Raw genomic sequence first — 13991 nt, forward strand, 5'->3', positions numbered from 1 at the left:
GGGGGTACTCAAAAAAAAAGAAGAAAAAAAAATGATGTCAAAAACAAAAAACAAACAGGCTCAGGGATGCCTGGCACAAAGGGTTGAACAGTGAGAGGCTCTGGTCATGCCAAGGTTATGTGTGTGCGTGTGTGTGTGTATGTGTGTGTGTGTGCGTGTGTGTGAGTGTGTGTTGTGCCCAGCATGGAGACACACCAAAAAGCCTCCAAAATATCTAACAATAAGCAGCCAATGGGAAAGGGTTTAGAGTGAGGACACAAACCCCATGAACATGGACACACACACACACACACACACACACACACACACACACACCTCCCGGTGCATGATATCTGGTTGTAGTACCAGCCCATAATAAAAACACACCCTATCCTGCCCCCACAGGACAGGTTCTGCGTTGATTCTGGAACCGGCTCGTAGAACATTCTAGAATCACACCGTTAAAACAGTTAAACATCTCTATCAACTGTTCTAGGAGCTGCCGCCCAGAGCTCAGAGCACTAACGTCTACAGATCAAAACACTCGCCTGTCCAGAAAGCAGTGACATGGTTCCCACCTCCCAGTTCCCTTCTGTATACGACACTGAACCCGGCGTGTGTTCGCTAACCGCTAACCACAACACACCAGACCGTGTGTGTGCGTGTGTGTGTGTGTGTTAAAACGACACACATCCTGAACACACAGAGCAACAGAGCATGACCTATCCACTGAGGGGAGATGGGGGGACGGGGACATAAACAGCGTTTAATGAGACCGACCGTTCATATGAAAACAACGACTGTAAAACCTTGTTAAAACATGATGATGCGTTCGAGTGTCTAAAAGCACAGCAGCGCGCGGGGGGGGAGGAGGGGGGGGGGTTACAGCGGGAGGACAGGGTACCTCAGAGAAAGCTATCTAAACACAGCGCTGGGAAAAACAGACAGGATACACATTGACATCATAGCGCCCCCCCCCCTCTCAGAGTCTCCAGCACGGCCCCTCTCCGGTTGGTCAGCAGGTGTAGTGACTGAACCAATGGGCGCACACACACACACACACACACGCACACGGCTGTAGAGTGAACTAGCGCTCTTGACGAGGCCTCAGGACGGATGCTCACTAAGATCTGAGACGAACTAACTGACGACGCCTGAAGAAAACCGTTAAAGATTCACACACACACACGCACACAAAGAAAGATGAAACACCTGTAAAACCACTGCTGAAGAGAGAGGGGGATGAGAGAGGAGGAGAGGAGAGGAGGACCGGAGAGTCAGGAAAGATGAGGCTAAGCAGCAAAGCTGGGGATGGAGCGATGGTGGAGCCTCTCAAACATGTTCACATCCTCCCCTCCTCCCTTCCTCTCTCTCTCCCTTCCTCTCTCTCTCTCTCTCTTCCTTCCTCTCTCTCTTTTTCTCCCTCTCTCACTCACATACGTGTTCTCATGCACACAGACACAATGTCCTGGTCTGTCCGGGAAGGCCAGGGAGATTAAAACAAAAATTAAAATTAAAAAAAGCGAAAAACGATAAAACCACATGAAGTCCAAACCATTGAGCCAGGTCACCACGGAAACCCAAAAAAATAAAAAATAAAATAAAACTCTAAACGAAAAGAGAAACAAAAGAAAACAAAAACTTGAGGAAGGTAAAGAGGGAGAGGGGGATAAAGAAAGAGAGACGAGGAGGAGAGGGAGAGGAAGGGGGCGGGGCTTCGGTGGGTCTCGTCTTCTAGTCTTCCCCGGACGGCGCGTCCTCTTCTGATCCGTCCTCCTCCTCTTCCTCCTCTTCATCCTCCTCCTCTTCCTTCTCCTTCTCCTTCTCTTTCTCCTTCTCCTTCTCCTTTTCTTTCTCCTTCTCCTTCTCCTTCTCCTTCTCCTTTTCCTTCTCCTCCTTCTTCTCCTTCTCCTTCGCCGCCGGCTCCTTCTTTGACTTCTTGGGAGCGGGAGAGGACTCCTTCTTCTTCTCTGCCTTCTCTACCTTCTCCTCCTCCTCCTCCTCGTCTTCCAGGGGGCTCTCTGGCTCCTCTTCCTCCTCCTCCTCCTCTTTGGGCGAGCTCTTCTCCAGGGCCTTGGCTGCGCTGGGGCGACCCTTACCCTTTCCTTTCATGGGGCTGGGGGTGACTGGGGGGGGGAGGAGGGGAACAGACAGTTAGGCATACATACACACCGAACCAACAAGGTATTATTGTCCCTGTCTAAAAACTACAGTATTTCTAGCCCCTGTTTATATGTAGCAGATACTCCGTCAGAGGCCGAAGACCCATCTCTTCAGGCTACACTGTAACCGTCCCTCCTGAGACATCTACTACCCCCCTGCACTGTCCCTCCTGAGACATCTACTTCCCCCCTGAGACATCTACTACCTCCCCTCTCCTGTGTCATTAAAAAAAGAAAGAACATATTGTACACTATCTTAAGACTTATAAAAACCCAGCGGTTATCATTTCTTTGGATGCCGAAAAAGGCCTTTGACCGAGTTGAGTGGCCCTTTTTGTTCTCTATATTAGAAAAATTTGGTTTAGGCTCTAGGTTTATTAATATGCTAAAAATGATTTATTCTGATCCCATAGCCACTTTTAATACAAACGGCCTGATGTCTGAGGGGTTTTCAGTGCGCAGAGGTTGCAGACAAGGGTGCCCTCTGTCTCCTTTATCGTTCACACTATTTATTGAGCCCCTGGCCGAGGCCATCAGAACTGATCCCAACATAAGCGGGGTCGCTGTGGGTGAGGAAAGCCATGTAATTTCCCTATTTGCGGACAATGTTCTTCTTTATCTTAGAAATTCAGAAAAATCTATTCCAGCAGTTTTGAACTCGTAATAACCTCGTCTAGTGCTCAAAGGGTTACAAAATTAATCTAGGGAAATCTGTTGCTCTTCCCTTTAATGTGAGTATGCCTACACAACCAGGGTTCCCACGCCAGGGTTCCTACAAGTTTAAACAAGTACAATTTAAGACCTTTTTTAGACCTCTTTGAGCTTTTTGTTGTCCTCGAGGTGATGAAATTAGGGATTTCACTGCCATACAGACAAAAAAGGAAGCGAATTGGAATTTTTTTGGTTCCAGCTTGTGGTTGGACTGATTTCCTTGCAGGATCAAATTTTTAGATCGAATAACTGAAATTCAAGGCCTTTTTAGGATTTCTAGGATCCTTTCTGGATTTTTGACTTTAAGGCTTTTTAAGACCCTGCCACACCTTCTGAAACATCAAATTCTAGCACCTTTCAAGGACTTTCAAGACTCAATTCCCTCAAATTCAAGGACACAGCACGGCATAGTTTGAGACAGATCTAGATGACAATTTAGATAATAGTATCCGCTCACAGACAACAATTAAAAAAAAAGAGAGAGAGGGGAATTCAAGCACTTTCAATGACCCATGTCTATTTTGATTTCTTTTTCTCAAATTCTCAAACTTTCAAGGATTTCAAGGACCCGTGGGAACCCTGACAACTCCCCTTTCAGGTGTCGGAGAGGTGTTTCAGATATTTAGGCAAAAAAATAAATAAAGATTTTTAAAAAGAATAATAAATAAATAAATCTCTTCCTTCTTCTAGCACAACGACTGCCAATGGCCGGAGGCCTGAGCATAGTTTATGTTCAGCACTTGTTCCTGCTATGACAGGTAGAGAGATGATTCACTTACTTAGTCAACTGTAAGGAGTCTGCTAAATGCTAAATGCCCGAGAATGTAAATGTTAATGTGGTGGTCTAGTGGATAGTGAGTTGGACTTGTGATCGGAAGGTTGTGAGTTCAAATCCCGCCTGAAGCCACACCACTACTAGTGTGCCCTTGGGTAAGGCACTTAGCCCTCAGTTACTCCAGGGGGAATATCCCTGTAATTCGTAATTGTAAGTCGCTTTGGATAAAAGCGTCTGCTAAATGGCAAAATTAATTAAATTATTTTTATTAATTAATTCGATTAATTAAATTAATTAATTAATCTCAGGGACCGCACAGGCGTGAGCCGTATGGCGTACTCTAGCTGGGGTTAAACAAGGTCAAAGGTCGCACCTGTAGCCTTTAGCCGGGGCTTGGGGGACTTCTTCTCCTTCCTCTCGGGTCGACCGCGTCTGATCACCTTCTTGGCGCTGCGCTTCTTAGAGCGTCCGTAGTCGCTGTCATCGTCATCCTCCGCCATGAAGTCTTCATCACTGCCTGACTCGTCAGCTGCAGAGAGAAGAAGGTGACCGTCATCATCATCATAATAGTCACCATCATCACCACCATCATCATCATCATCACCTTCATCATCATCACCATCGTCACCACTACTATCTTCATCATCATCACCACCACCATCATCATCATCATCATCATCATCACCACCACCATCACCATCATGGGGTTTGCTTGGGGAAAACAGTCCACGTAAAGTCATGTTTGTTAGGTCCAGTGTAATGTGAGACACCTACTACCCCCCTGTACTGTTTCTCCTGTGTCAATAATAATAAAAAGAAACTTCCTTCTAGCACGACGACTGCCAATGGCCCCAGGCCTGAGCATAGATTACTTTTTCCTGCTACGACTGGTGGATAAGTTGATTCACTTACTCAGCCAAATGTATTGATCGTAAGTCGCTTTGGAATAAGGCGTCTGCTAAATGGCAAAAATGTAAATGTAAAAAATGTCATTTGTGGACTATGTAGGGTTGTGGTGTGTGTGGCGGCCGGTGTACAGGTCAGTGGGACATCTGGATTCTTGTAACCTGAGTGGTAATTAATCCACGCAGACATGTAATCCAGTTTAGGAACTTTACTGAAAGTCTTCTGTAGTCGATCACATAACATAGCTAAAAGTGTGGCAGCACCCCCCCTCTGGAACTCTCTCCCCACAGTGATTCTCAACGCCCCCCCCCCTACCCTGGACTCCTTCAAATCAGCCCTTAAAACCCATCTGTTCACCAAGGCCTTTGGCCCCTAGTCTAGTTTTGTCGCTGACACTGTCTCTTTGGGTTTTTTCCGTTCTGTCTGTCTGACTTTCTGTCTGTAAATTCTGTAAAGCGTCCTTGGGTTTGTGAAAGGCGCTATATAAAACCAAGATATTATTATTATTATTACTATTAATACACTGTCGAGCAGCACACATGTACAAAGTGGGGGTGGGGTAAGCCTTTCACCTGTCCTGGTTGTACACAGACTTTACTGAACAAAGGTTCCTAGGCGCAGCATCTTAAACATAGTCAGTGGGTGTAGGGGTCAGTGGTCAGGGGGTGTAGGGGTCAGGGGGTGTAGGTCAGTGGGTGTAGGGGTCAGGGGGTGTAGGGGTCAGTGGGTGTAGAGGTGTAGGGGTCAGGGGGTGTAGGGGTCAGGGGGTGTAGAGGTCAGGGGGTGTAGGGGTCAGGGGGTGTAGGGGTCAGGGGATGTAGGGGTCAGGGGTCAGACTTACGGTCTTTGTAGGCCTCCTCCTGCTCGTCGTGCTCCTCGTCCTCGCTGCCGGCGTCCCCCAGGAGGATCTCTCTCTGTTTGGACACGGCCTTGGTGGCGGCCTGGCGCACCGTGCGCACCTTACGACTCACCTCCTTCTCGTCGTCGCTGTCGTCTACGCACACGGGCAAGCACGCACACACACACACACGGGCACACACACGGGCACACACACACACACACACACACACACACACACACACACACACAGGGGCGGGCAGACATACAGACACACAAACGGGCGGGCACACACACACGGACGCACACATAGATACATGGTTAGGTGTCATCTACACACACAAACACAGTCTTGATTTGTCCCTGAACAATTCTAAAAAAAAACTGTCTCTTCAGGCTACATCTTGAATGTCCCTCCTACAGACCTCTTCATCCCTCTACCCCCCTGTACAGTTTCTGTACTGTAAAAAAATAAAAATAAAATAATTCTTCTAGCATTGTGACTGCCAACGACCCCTAGACCTAGCATAGATTACTGTTTCTTATCATGACTGATGAATAGACGATTCACTTCCCTTGCTTTTATATTCACTTTATCTTTTTATCCCTGTTGTAAAGCACTTTGAGCTGCATTTCTTGTATGAAAGGTGCTATATAAAGCTTTACTTACTTAGACAAATGTACTTGTTTATAAGTCGCACTGGATAAAGGATAAATGTCTAAAATGTCTGAAACGTTGACAGCCAATCGGGCGGCTCCTACCTGCGGGCCGTTTCCTCTTCGGCGTCTTCTTGGCGGGCTTCTCCACCTTGGCTTTCTTCCCCTTCTTCCCTCGTTTAGCTTCGTAGTCGCTCCCTCCATCCTCGTCATCCCCCGTTCCAAAGTCGTTGTCTTCATCGCTGCCAAAGTCGTCTGCGGCCAAGCAGAGAAGCGTTAGGCTCTAGTCCCTTTCCTTTTACTAGGCCCCAAGCCCCCTCCCCTCAAACCCCACCTCTGACTCCACCCCTTTACTGCAAACCCCGCCTCTGGCCCCTCCCCTTTACCTCAAACCCCACCTCTGGCCCCTCCCCTTTACACCAAAACTCCACCTCTGGCTCCTCCCCTTTACCTCAAACCCCACCTCTGGCCCCTCCCCTTTACCCCAAACTCCACCTCTGGCCCCTCCCCTTTACCCCAAACTCCACCTCTGGCCCCTCCCCTTTACCCCAAAACCCACCTGTGGCCCCTCCCCTTTACCGCAAACCCTGCCTCTGGCCCCTGCCCTTTACCTCAAACCCCACCCCTGGCCACTCCCCTTTACCTCAAACCCCACCACTGGCCCCTCCCCTTTACCTCAAACCCCACCCCTGGCCCCTCCCTTTTACCTCAAACTCCACCTCTGGCCCCACCCCCACCCCCATCCACTACTTCTCATTGCTGTTTCCCCAAGCTCCAAATTGAGCATAAACAACCTGTTGGATCTTCCCCGTTCAGGATGATCCAATAATAGGCTCATTTTAATAATTAATATTCAGACTGTTGTTTTTGAATATGACAATATGGTATTTTAAATATTCCAGGTCTAACTCTTTCTTTTGTCTAGCTGTTTACACACGTTTCTCTTCATCTTGTGAGCTTAGTTGTACTGTTGTACAATTGATTATACCTGGACTGCTGTACAATTGGTTGTACCTGATTATTCCACATATCGGTGTTGCTCACAATCGGTATGGCGATTGTCAGTTATAGTCTCGTACTCTATGTTTTTGCTTTAGACAATTGGCTTGACTGAGTGTCTTTTTAATCTTTTGTATTGTCTGTACTTTGTATGTTCAGGACCCCAGGAAGACTAGAGGAACATCTGTGTGCTTCTAATGGGGATCCCTAAATAAAATACAATCAAATGTATCTAGAAACGTGGGCTTCAATAAGATACAAAATACCCCCAAAAAACTATACGATTAAATACCATACCGTTAACATTTCATCAACGTTAGTTCCATGTATTAAAAAGGTCCAGTGTGAAACATACATCAAGCTTTCTGGAACCTTCCTAATGGTTGTAATGACGATGTTTAATGGACACCAATCAGGGAATGAGATGCCCTTGAAAGACATATTTCATCTGATGCTGCGTGTGCATATGCCAGGGGGGTTTTAGGGGAGTGGACTCCTCACAGATTTTTTTTTGCCATTCTGTCTTTTTGGAGGCTGTCTCTTCTAATCGTGTGCATATGCATTAACTCCGCAGCTAGTGTCCGACACTGCAATCCATTTCGGGGGCTTATATTAGTATTAGAATTCCGCTGCGATGGCAGGTTTCCGACAAAGTCAGAAAGTACATTTTTACGTACGATCGTCTCAGTGTTTTAGAGATACCGATATTCTGTTGCGACACCCGAAACTGTGCGTGTGACGCTCATGGATTGTCTCTGAGCTGTCAGACATTTTGAGGCTGTTGGACAAGTTCTCACTTCACGCATTGATTGATGTTCCTCACGCTCCTGGGAGTCAGTCTCAGTGGTTGGTGTTAGCTCCTAGCTGTTAGCTCGTAGCTGTTAGCTCCTAGCTCGTAGTTGAGGTGAAATGTAATTGGTAGGTCAGACTGAAGCAGCACTCTGCTTTATTTAACGACATGCAGAAAAAAAACCTGCATATCCGTGCTATTTTTCTATCTGTGATTTTCAGATACACGCTGATTTAGATCAGTTTCAGGAAACGTGTCGTTGCACCCCGGAGTCAGATGTTGTGTACCAGAAGGGCCCTAAGTTAGATGTAGTTGTGTAATTAGATGTTGTGTATCAGAAGGGTATCTTCTTACCTGCTGAATCATTTTTGGATTTTTTGGAGAGTTTGTCATCAGAGTCCTCACTGAAACAAAGACTTGGTGTCAGTAGAGAGGCAGGGGGGTCTGGGAAACACAGGGGATTCTGGGAAACAGTTACTCAAGAGCAGAGGACTCTCTAATACATAATAATAATAATAATAATAATAACAATAATAATAATAATAATAATAATAATAATAATAACTTGGTTTTATATAGTGCCTTTCACAAACCCACGGACGCTTTATAGAATTTACAGACAGAAAGTCAGACAGTCAACAGAAAAAAAGGAAAAAACAGTGACAAAACTAGACTAGGGGCCGAGGCCTCGGTGAACAGATGAGTTATGGGATGTGTGACGGCAGCTGGTGAAAGCGGGAACCAGTCGGCGACCCACCGAATGTTCAAACAACGTTGACGTTTATTTACTATTTTTCTAAATAAAAGTCTGAACATTTTGATTGGTTGCCGACCTGTTCCCGCTTTCGCCAGCCGCTGTCACACATCTGGTGGTCTACCAGAGAGGTAACAGCCTTTCTGGACTCCATCTCCCATCATGCATCAGGGCTCACCTGTCCTCCTGCGAGTCCTTCTTCGATCGCTTGTGCTTTATCTCGCGGGGGGGCGCGGCACGGATCTTCTTAGGCTTGTCTGAGTTTCTCCCATACTCCTCATCTACTAATAACGCACAATTAATATACATATATATATATATACACACACTCCTCATCTACTAAGAATGCACAATTAATATGTATATATACACACACACTCATCTACTAAGAACACACAATTAATATATACACACACACACACTCCTCATCTACTAAGAACGCAACATTAATCACACACACACACACACACACACACACACACATCTCATCTACAGAGCGAAAAGGGGCTACAGACACACACACACTCCTCATCTACTAAGAACGCACAATTAATCACACACACACACACACACTCCTCATCTACTAAGAACGCAACATTAATCACACACACACACACACACACACACACACTCCTCATCTACTAAGAACGCAACATTAATCACACACACACACACACACACACACACACACACACACACACTCCGCCTCTACACATGATCTCTGGCTCACCTGCTTCATCAGACTCCTGAAATTGCGAGTAGTTCACCACCTTCCTGTTCCTGCGGAGTGAAGAGAAACAACAGCCAATCAGAGATCAGACACTCACATTCCCCTTCCTGGTACAGTCGACTGGAGGAAGACATCAACTCAAACTCCCAGCTCCCTCAGCTGCACCAGCAGCCAGCACCAACCCATCCCTCCACCTGTCAGTCTGCTAACCTCGGCGCAGAGACGAGGCCGCTGCACAACTATCTGATGTCCTCTGGTTGGATCAATCTGAAGAGGGGAGGCTGTGGCGGCTGTGGTTCAGGAGGTAGAGGAGCCGCCGTCTAACTATCGCAAGGTTGGCAGATCGGCGGTTCGAGCCCCGGCCGGCCACATGTCGAAGTGTCCTCGGGCAAGACACTGAACCCCAAATTGCTCCCAGTGAGCGGGGCCGGCCGGCGCCTTGCATGGTAGCTTGCCTACCTCGCCATCGGTGTGTGTGTATGTGGGTGTGAATGGGTGAATGAGAGGCCGTTGTAAAGCGCTTTGGATAAAGGCGGCTATATGAGTCAGTCCGTTTCCCATTCATATGAACTGCGGTACTAGATATCAATGAGGTGTTACGAGAGAGTCATCACAACGACGGAGGCAGCTGCCGCCCGAGCCTCATTCAGAAGCAGCTACAACCTGTAATGGCTGCCATTTTGGCACCATAAAGCCCCAATTAAGACAATCCAATTGGGCTCAATTAAAAAAAATGCATAATCACGAACCGCGTGGCTTGTTGCCACAAGGTAGGGCAACTTACCAAAGGCTGTCGGCCTTTATCTACGTTTAGGCAATACACACACAGAGAGAGAGAGAGAGCACTCTGCTGTGATATCAAGGTGCTTGAAAAGGGTTTTTAAATTAGCCCGATGTTCATTTCAGTAAGTAATATCTGTTGGTGTGTGTCCTGCCACAGGTGTGCTGTGCTGCCCAACAGGCCCAACTGCCTGTTGGAGACAGTGTTGCCAGATTGGGCGGATTCCAGCCCAATTGGACTACTTTTGATGACGGTGGACGGAAAAAAAAAAGCATCTGGGCCGGTTTGGGCTGGAGAAATAACATTTGGGGGGCATATATGTTTAGGGTTGGTTTTGGGTGGATTCTGTGTTTTTTAGGCTGTGGTTGGGCTGGAAATTGTCAATCCCATCTGGCAACCCTGGTTGGAGAGTGTTAGCACCCTTCAGACACAAGACAGACACTCTCAGGTCCCTCGCACGGTGGACTGTGTCTCACACCTCTATAACCCCTCCCCAAACACGGTTGACTGTGTCTCAGTGTCTCACACCTCTGTAACCCCCCCCCCCTCACCACCAGCCCCCCACCCCAAACACTTCAGATGGCCGTGTATCAGCGATTCCAAAGTGTATTCAAAAGCAGCGGTCTTACACCGATGGGCTAATGTCTCTCAACGTGGGGGTGGGGTGGAGGGGAGGTGGGCGGTAAACTGGTCTGTCATCTACAGTATCCAGGGCTCATTTGGGAGAGTGGAGAGAAGGTTGAAGACACACACAGAGACACACACACACACACACACACACACACACAGAGACACACACACACAGAGACACACACACACACACACACACACACACACAGAGACACACGCACACACACACACACACACACTGTGGCTTCAGGTGACAACACAGTTGACCGCGGCTCACATACGTACTGTAACACACACCCTGAGAGAGCATGCGTGTGCACTGCACACACACACACACATTCTGAGATGTAACGCATACCATGAGATCACTCCCCTACCCCCCCCCCCCCACCCCCCCTCCTACCCCCAACACACACACAACTTGGAACACACTTGAGGAATGGCATTCCAAGCAAGTCACTCCAAGCATTCTGTGATTGTCATTATACCACTCCTACCACACATGGTTCGAAGATCAAGTCAGGGGGTGTGGGGGGGAGAAGGGCTATAAACCCGTTTACAAACGGTTAGATTACCAGAGCTGGCTGGCTGACCCCCACCAGACCACAGCTATTGGTTAAGGCCTCGGACACACAGTCCCCCCCCCCCCAGGCGATGGTGTCCCCGTTTGATCGCTGCATGCTGTCTAAATGTGAACATCAAGGACCCCAATTGAAATAAGCCAGTGGCTTTCTTGGGTTTTTATCCTGTTAGTTGACCTTGTATGTAATATGTACTTTCATGTACCTACTTCTGCAAATCTTCTAATAAAGTATTCAATCAATCAATCAAACATGATGACGTCAAAAATAAATTCACGTTGGTTGTGTCTTAGATGGGGGGGGCGTGGGTACAACATAGGTGAGAGGGAAAGGGGGGAGGGTAGGGTAGGGGAAGGGAGGGAAAGGGGGGAAGGAAAGGGGGGAGGGTAGGGGAGGGGAGGGGAAGGGGGGAGGGGAGGGAAAGGGGGGAGGGGAGGGAAAGGTAGGGGGGGAGCGAGGGAAAGGGGGAGGGGAGGGAAAGGGGGGGGGAGGGGAGGGAAAGGGAGGGAAAGGGGGGGGAAAGGGGGAGGGGCAACATCATCGCCGCCACATTCCTACTTTGTTGCGAGATCAACTTGCAGCGCTGCTGGTTACATTGTTCCCACACATGTTGCGGCCATCGTGATCAACAGTTTCTAACCATGCGGGTTCACATCCGAGTTGATTGATCTGGCGTTTAAACCTTCGCTGAAATAATAAAGATCATTTCCCCCCGTCGGATGTTTCAGACGGAGAAGGAGGGGGGGTGACCCGCCCCCTCCTGACGTCACTAAAACAGGATTCAGCCCCGCCCCCCTCCTGACGTCACTAAAACAGGATTCATTTACTGCCGATCGTCTCCCCCCCCTACTCTCTCTCTCTCCCTTTCTCCTCCCTCCTCCTCCTTCTCTCTCTCCACACAACCCAACCTGCCCCCCCCCCGTAGCCCCCCAGATCAGATCACATGTAATCGTACAACTGTGCACAAAACAAAAATCAAACATGAACGGATTAGCTAAGCCATGGTGGACACACACACACACACACACACACTGGCTGTGTTGAGCAAGGGGGGCAAACCTACACCTCCATTTTTATCAGGAGCGTTTTCAGCGCCTTACTGACTGTGTATGAATGGGGGGTGGCCATATTCTCTAACCCGTATATAACCTAGAGATAGAAGCATGATCACCCAGGCCATTGCACAAGCCCTTAGTCTTACACTCTCCTAAATAACCAGCTAAATAAACCCCAGAATCACATGTTAAATGCAAACGATGCATCGAGAAGGATCTTGGTTGTTTTTTCCGAGGGCATGATGATTCACACCAGATGCACAGACAGACAGACACATTTTACTGGTTCAAGGCGCATTTCTCTCTCTCCCCCCAGACAGACATGGAGGCACGGTGCATACAGGACATACTCATACTGCAAGAGGGCTCGTGCATGCTCCGATCACTGTGCACGGGGGCTCGAGCGCTCCAGGAAAAACACACACAAATGCAACAATGTAACCATTTTCCCATCCGATTAAACTGGGAAAATTTTTTACAATGTTGCAACAAGATAGATTAATGGTTAGACGTGCGTGTTCGTGCATGTGCGGGTTATAAAAGGCACAGGGGAGAGAGGAGAAGCAATGCAAACCTTACCTCACTGGTCTGGACATGTCTGCAGAAAACGACTGTGGAGGCTCAGAATGGAGGGAGGAGAAGGAGGAGAGGAATGGAGAGAAGAGAAAAGAAGGGGAATAAAAAATAAAATCCTCCTGTTTTTCTTGCAACTCCAAAATGTCTGCAAAACGAGACTCCCGACGCGCACTCCCCACGGCCTAAACTAAAAATAAAAATTGTTACAAATTCCCAAAGCGTTTTATTTTGAGTTTATATTTTTTGTACCTTCAGCTACTCAAAATGGTGAATAAAACAAACTGAAACTGCAGCCCTTGGTGCGCAACCTAGCCTGGGGGGGTTGACTGTGACTGGCCACCGCCCACAGCCCTAGCCCGGATTGGAGGGCCGCGGGAGTACAGCGCTGCCATTGGCCAGTTCGAATGATCATCCCCCGTTCCCGTTGGAGGGTGTGGTTGCCAATCGAAGCCAGTGTTCTAACCCAGTTTTTACCCTCCCCCTTTAAGCGGTAGGTTGAGTCGGCACTGTTTAAGAAAACAAAAAAAGAGGCCCAATTCCCAAGTTTGTGTCCTAAATCTGACCACAATGTTTAGTTTTGGGAAATATTAACGGCCACCCCCCACTTAAAATAGATAGCATCAAGTACATGGCCAAACAGTGAACATTGAACAGGAATTTAATGATTTGTCCACAGGGGATTGTGGCCCTAACCCTACGACCCAGAGCTCTCTGTAATATCTCTGGACCTCTCTCAGCCAACCCCTCAGCAGAGAGGCCAGGCCTAGCCTACATGAGTGCACAATATTTGCACCTTCTCTCATATTTTCTATACAAACACCTTTCTTGTTATGAAATTACATTTAAACACCAAAAACATGTGGCACAGAGTCAGATTTGACATAGCTTTCCCCCTGCCGTAGGCTAACCCTAACCGTGGTGTCAGGAACAAAGGTAGTGTTGGTGTCAACAGGCCTGCTTGCCTCTGTAACATGTTGATATGAAGAGCGCTGGCGTGACTAGAGCATTGGAAGGTCTCTCTATCGACCCTGTCTGTCCTGTGTTCAGCTGTGGTGGCACATTGTGTCT

General features: G+C 47.9%; 1 protein-coding gene across 2 annotated transcripts; it reads right to left on the bottom strand.

The window, feature by feature from the left end:
* Positions 1-17: 17 nt before the first annotated feature.
* Positions 18-13162, bottom strand: nucks1a (nuclear casein kinase and cyclin-dependent kinase substrate 1a). Of its 2 annotated transcripts, none has more exons than XM_080551306.1 (8): positions 12927-13162; positions 9301-9350; positions 8749-8851; positions 8171-8220; positions 6133-6282; positions 5375-5527; positions 4001-4156; positions 18-2105 (listed from the first exon to the last, which is right to left on the bottom strand). In XM_080551306.1, exons 1-8 carry the CDS (start codon positions 12941-12943, stop codon positions 1714-1716), a joined length of 1071 nt encoding a protein of 356 aa, XP_080407432.1. In that variant the 5' UTR covers positions 12944-13162; the 3' UTR covers positions 18-1713. The 2 variants fall into 2 exon arrangements, with proteins under 2 accessions (XP_080407432.1, XP_080407431.1); XM_080551305.1 differs by having other exon boundaries at positions 8749-8854.
* Between the last annotated feature and the right edge of the window lie 829 nt (positions 13163-13991).

The sequence above is a fragment of the Nansenia antarctica genome (assembly GCF_963989245.1).
Source record: "Nansenia antarctica genome assembly, contig: SCAFFOLD_238, whole genome shotgun sequence".
NCBI classification, from domain to species: Eukaryota; Metazoa; Chordata; class Actinopteri; order Argentiniformes; family Microstomatidae; genus Nansenia; species Nansenia antarctica.

Excerpts from the sequence above, each read along its gene's own strand:
- nucks1a (XM_080551305.1), bottom strand. Across the intron at positions 4,157-5,374 it reads GGAGGAGGCCTACAAAGACC|CTGACGAGTCAGGCAGTGAT; the intron begins GTAAGTCTGACC and ends TTCTCTCTGCAG. Across the intron at positions 2,106-4,000 it reads GCCCCGGCTAAAGGCTACAG|TCACCCCCAGCCCCATGAAA; the intron begins GTGCGACCTTTG and ends TCCCCCCCCCAG.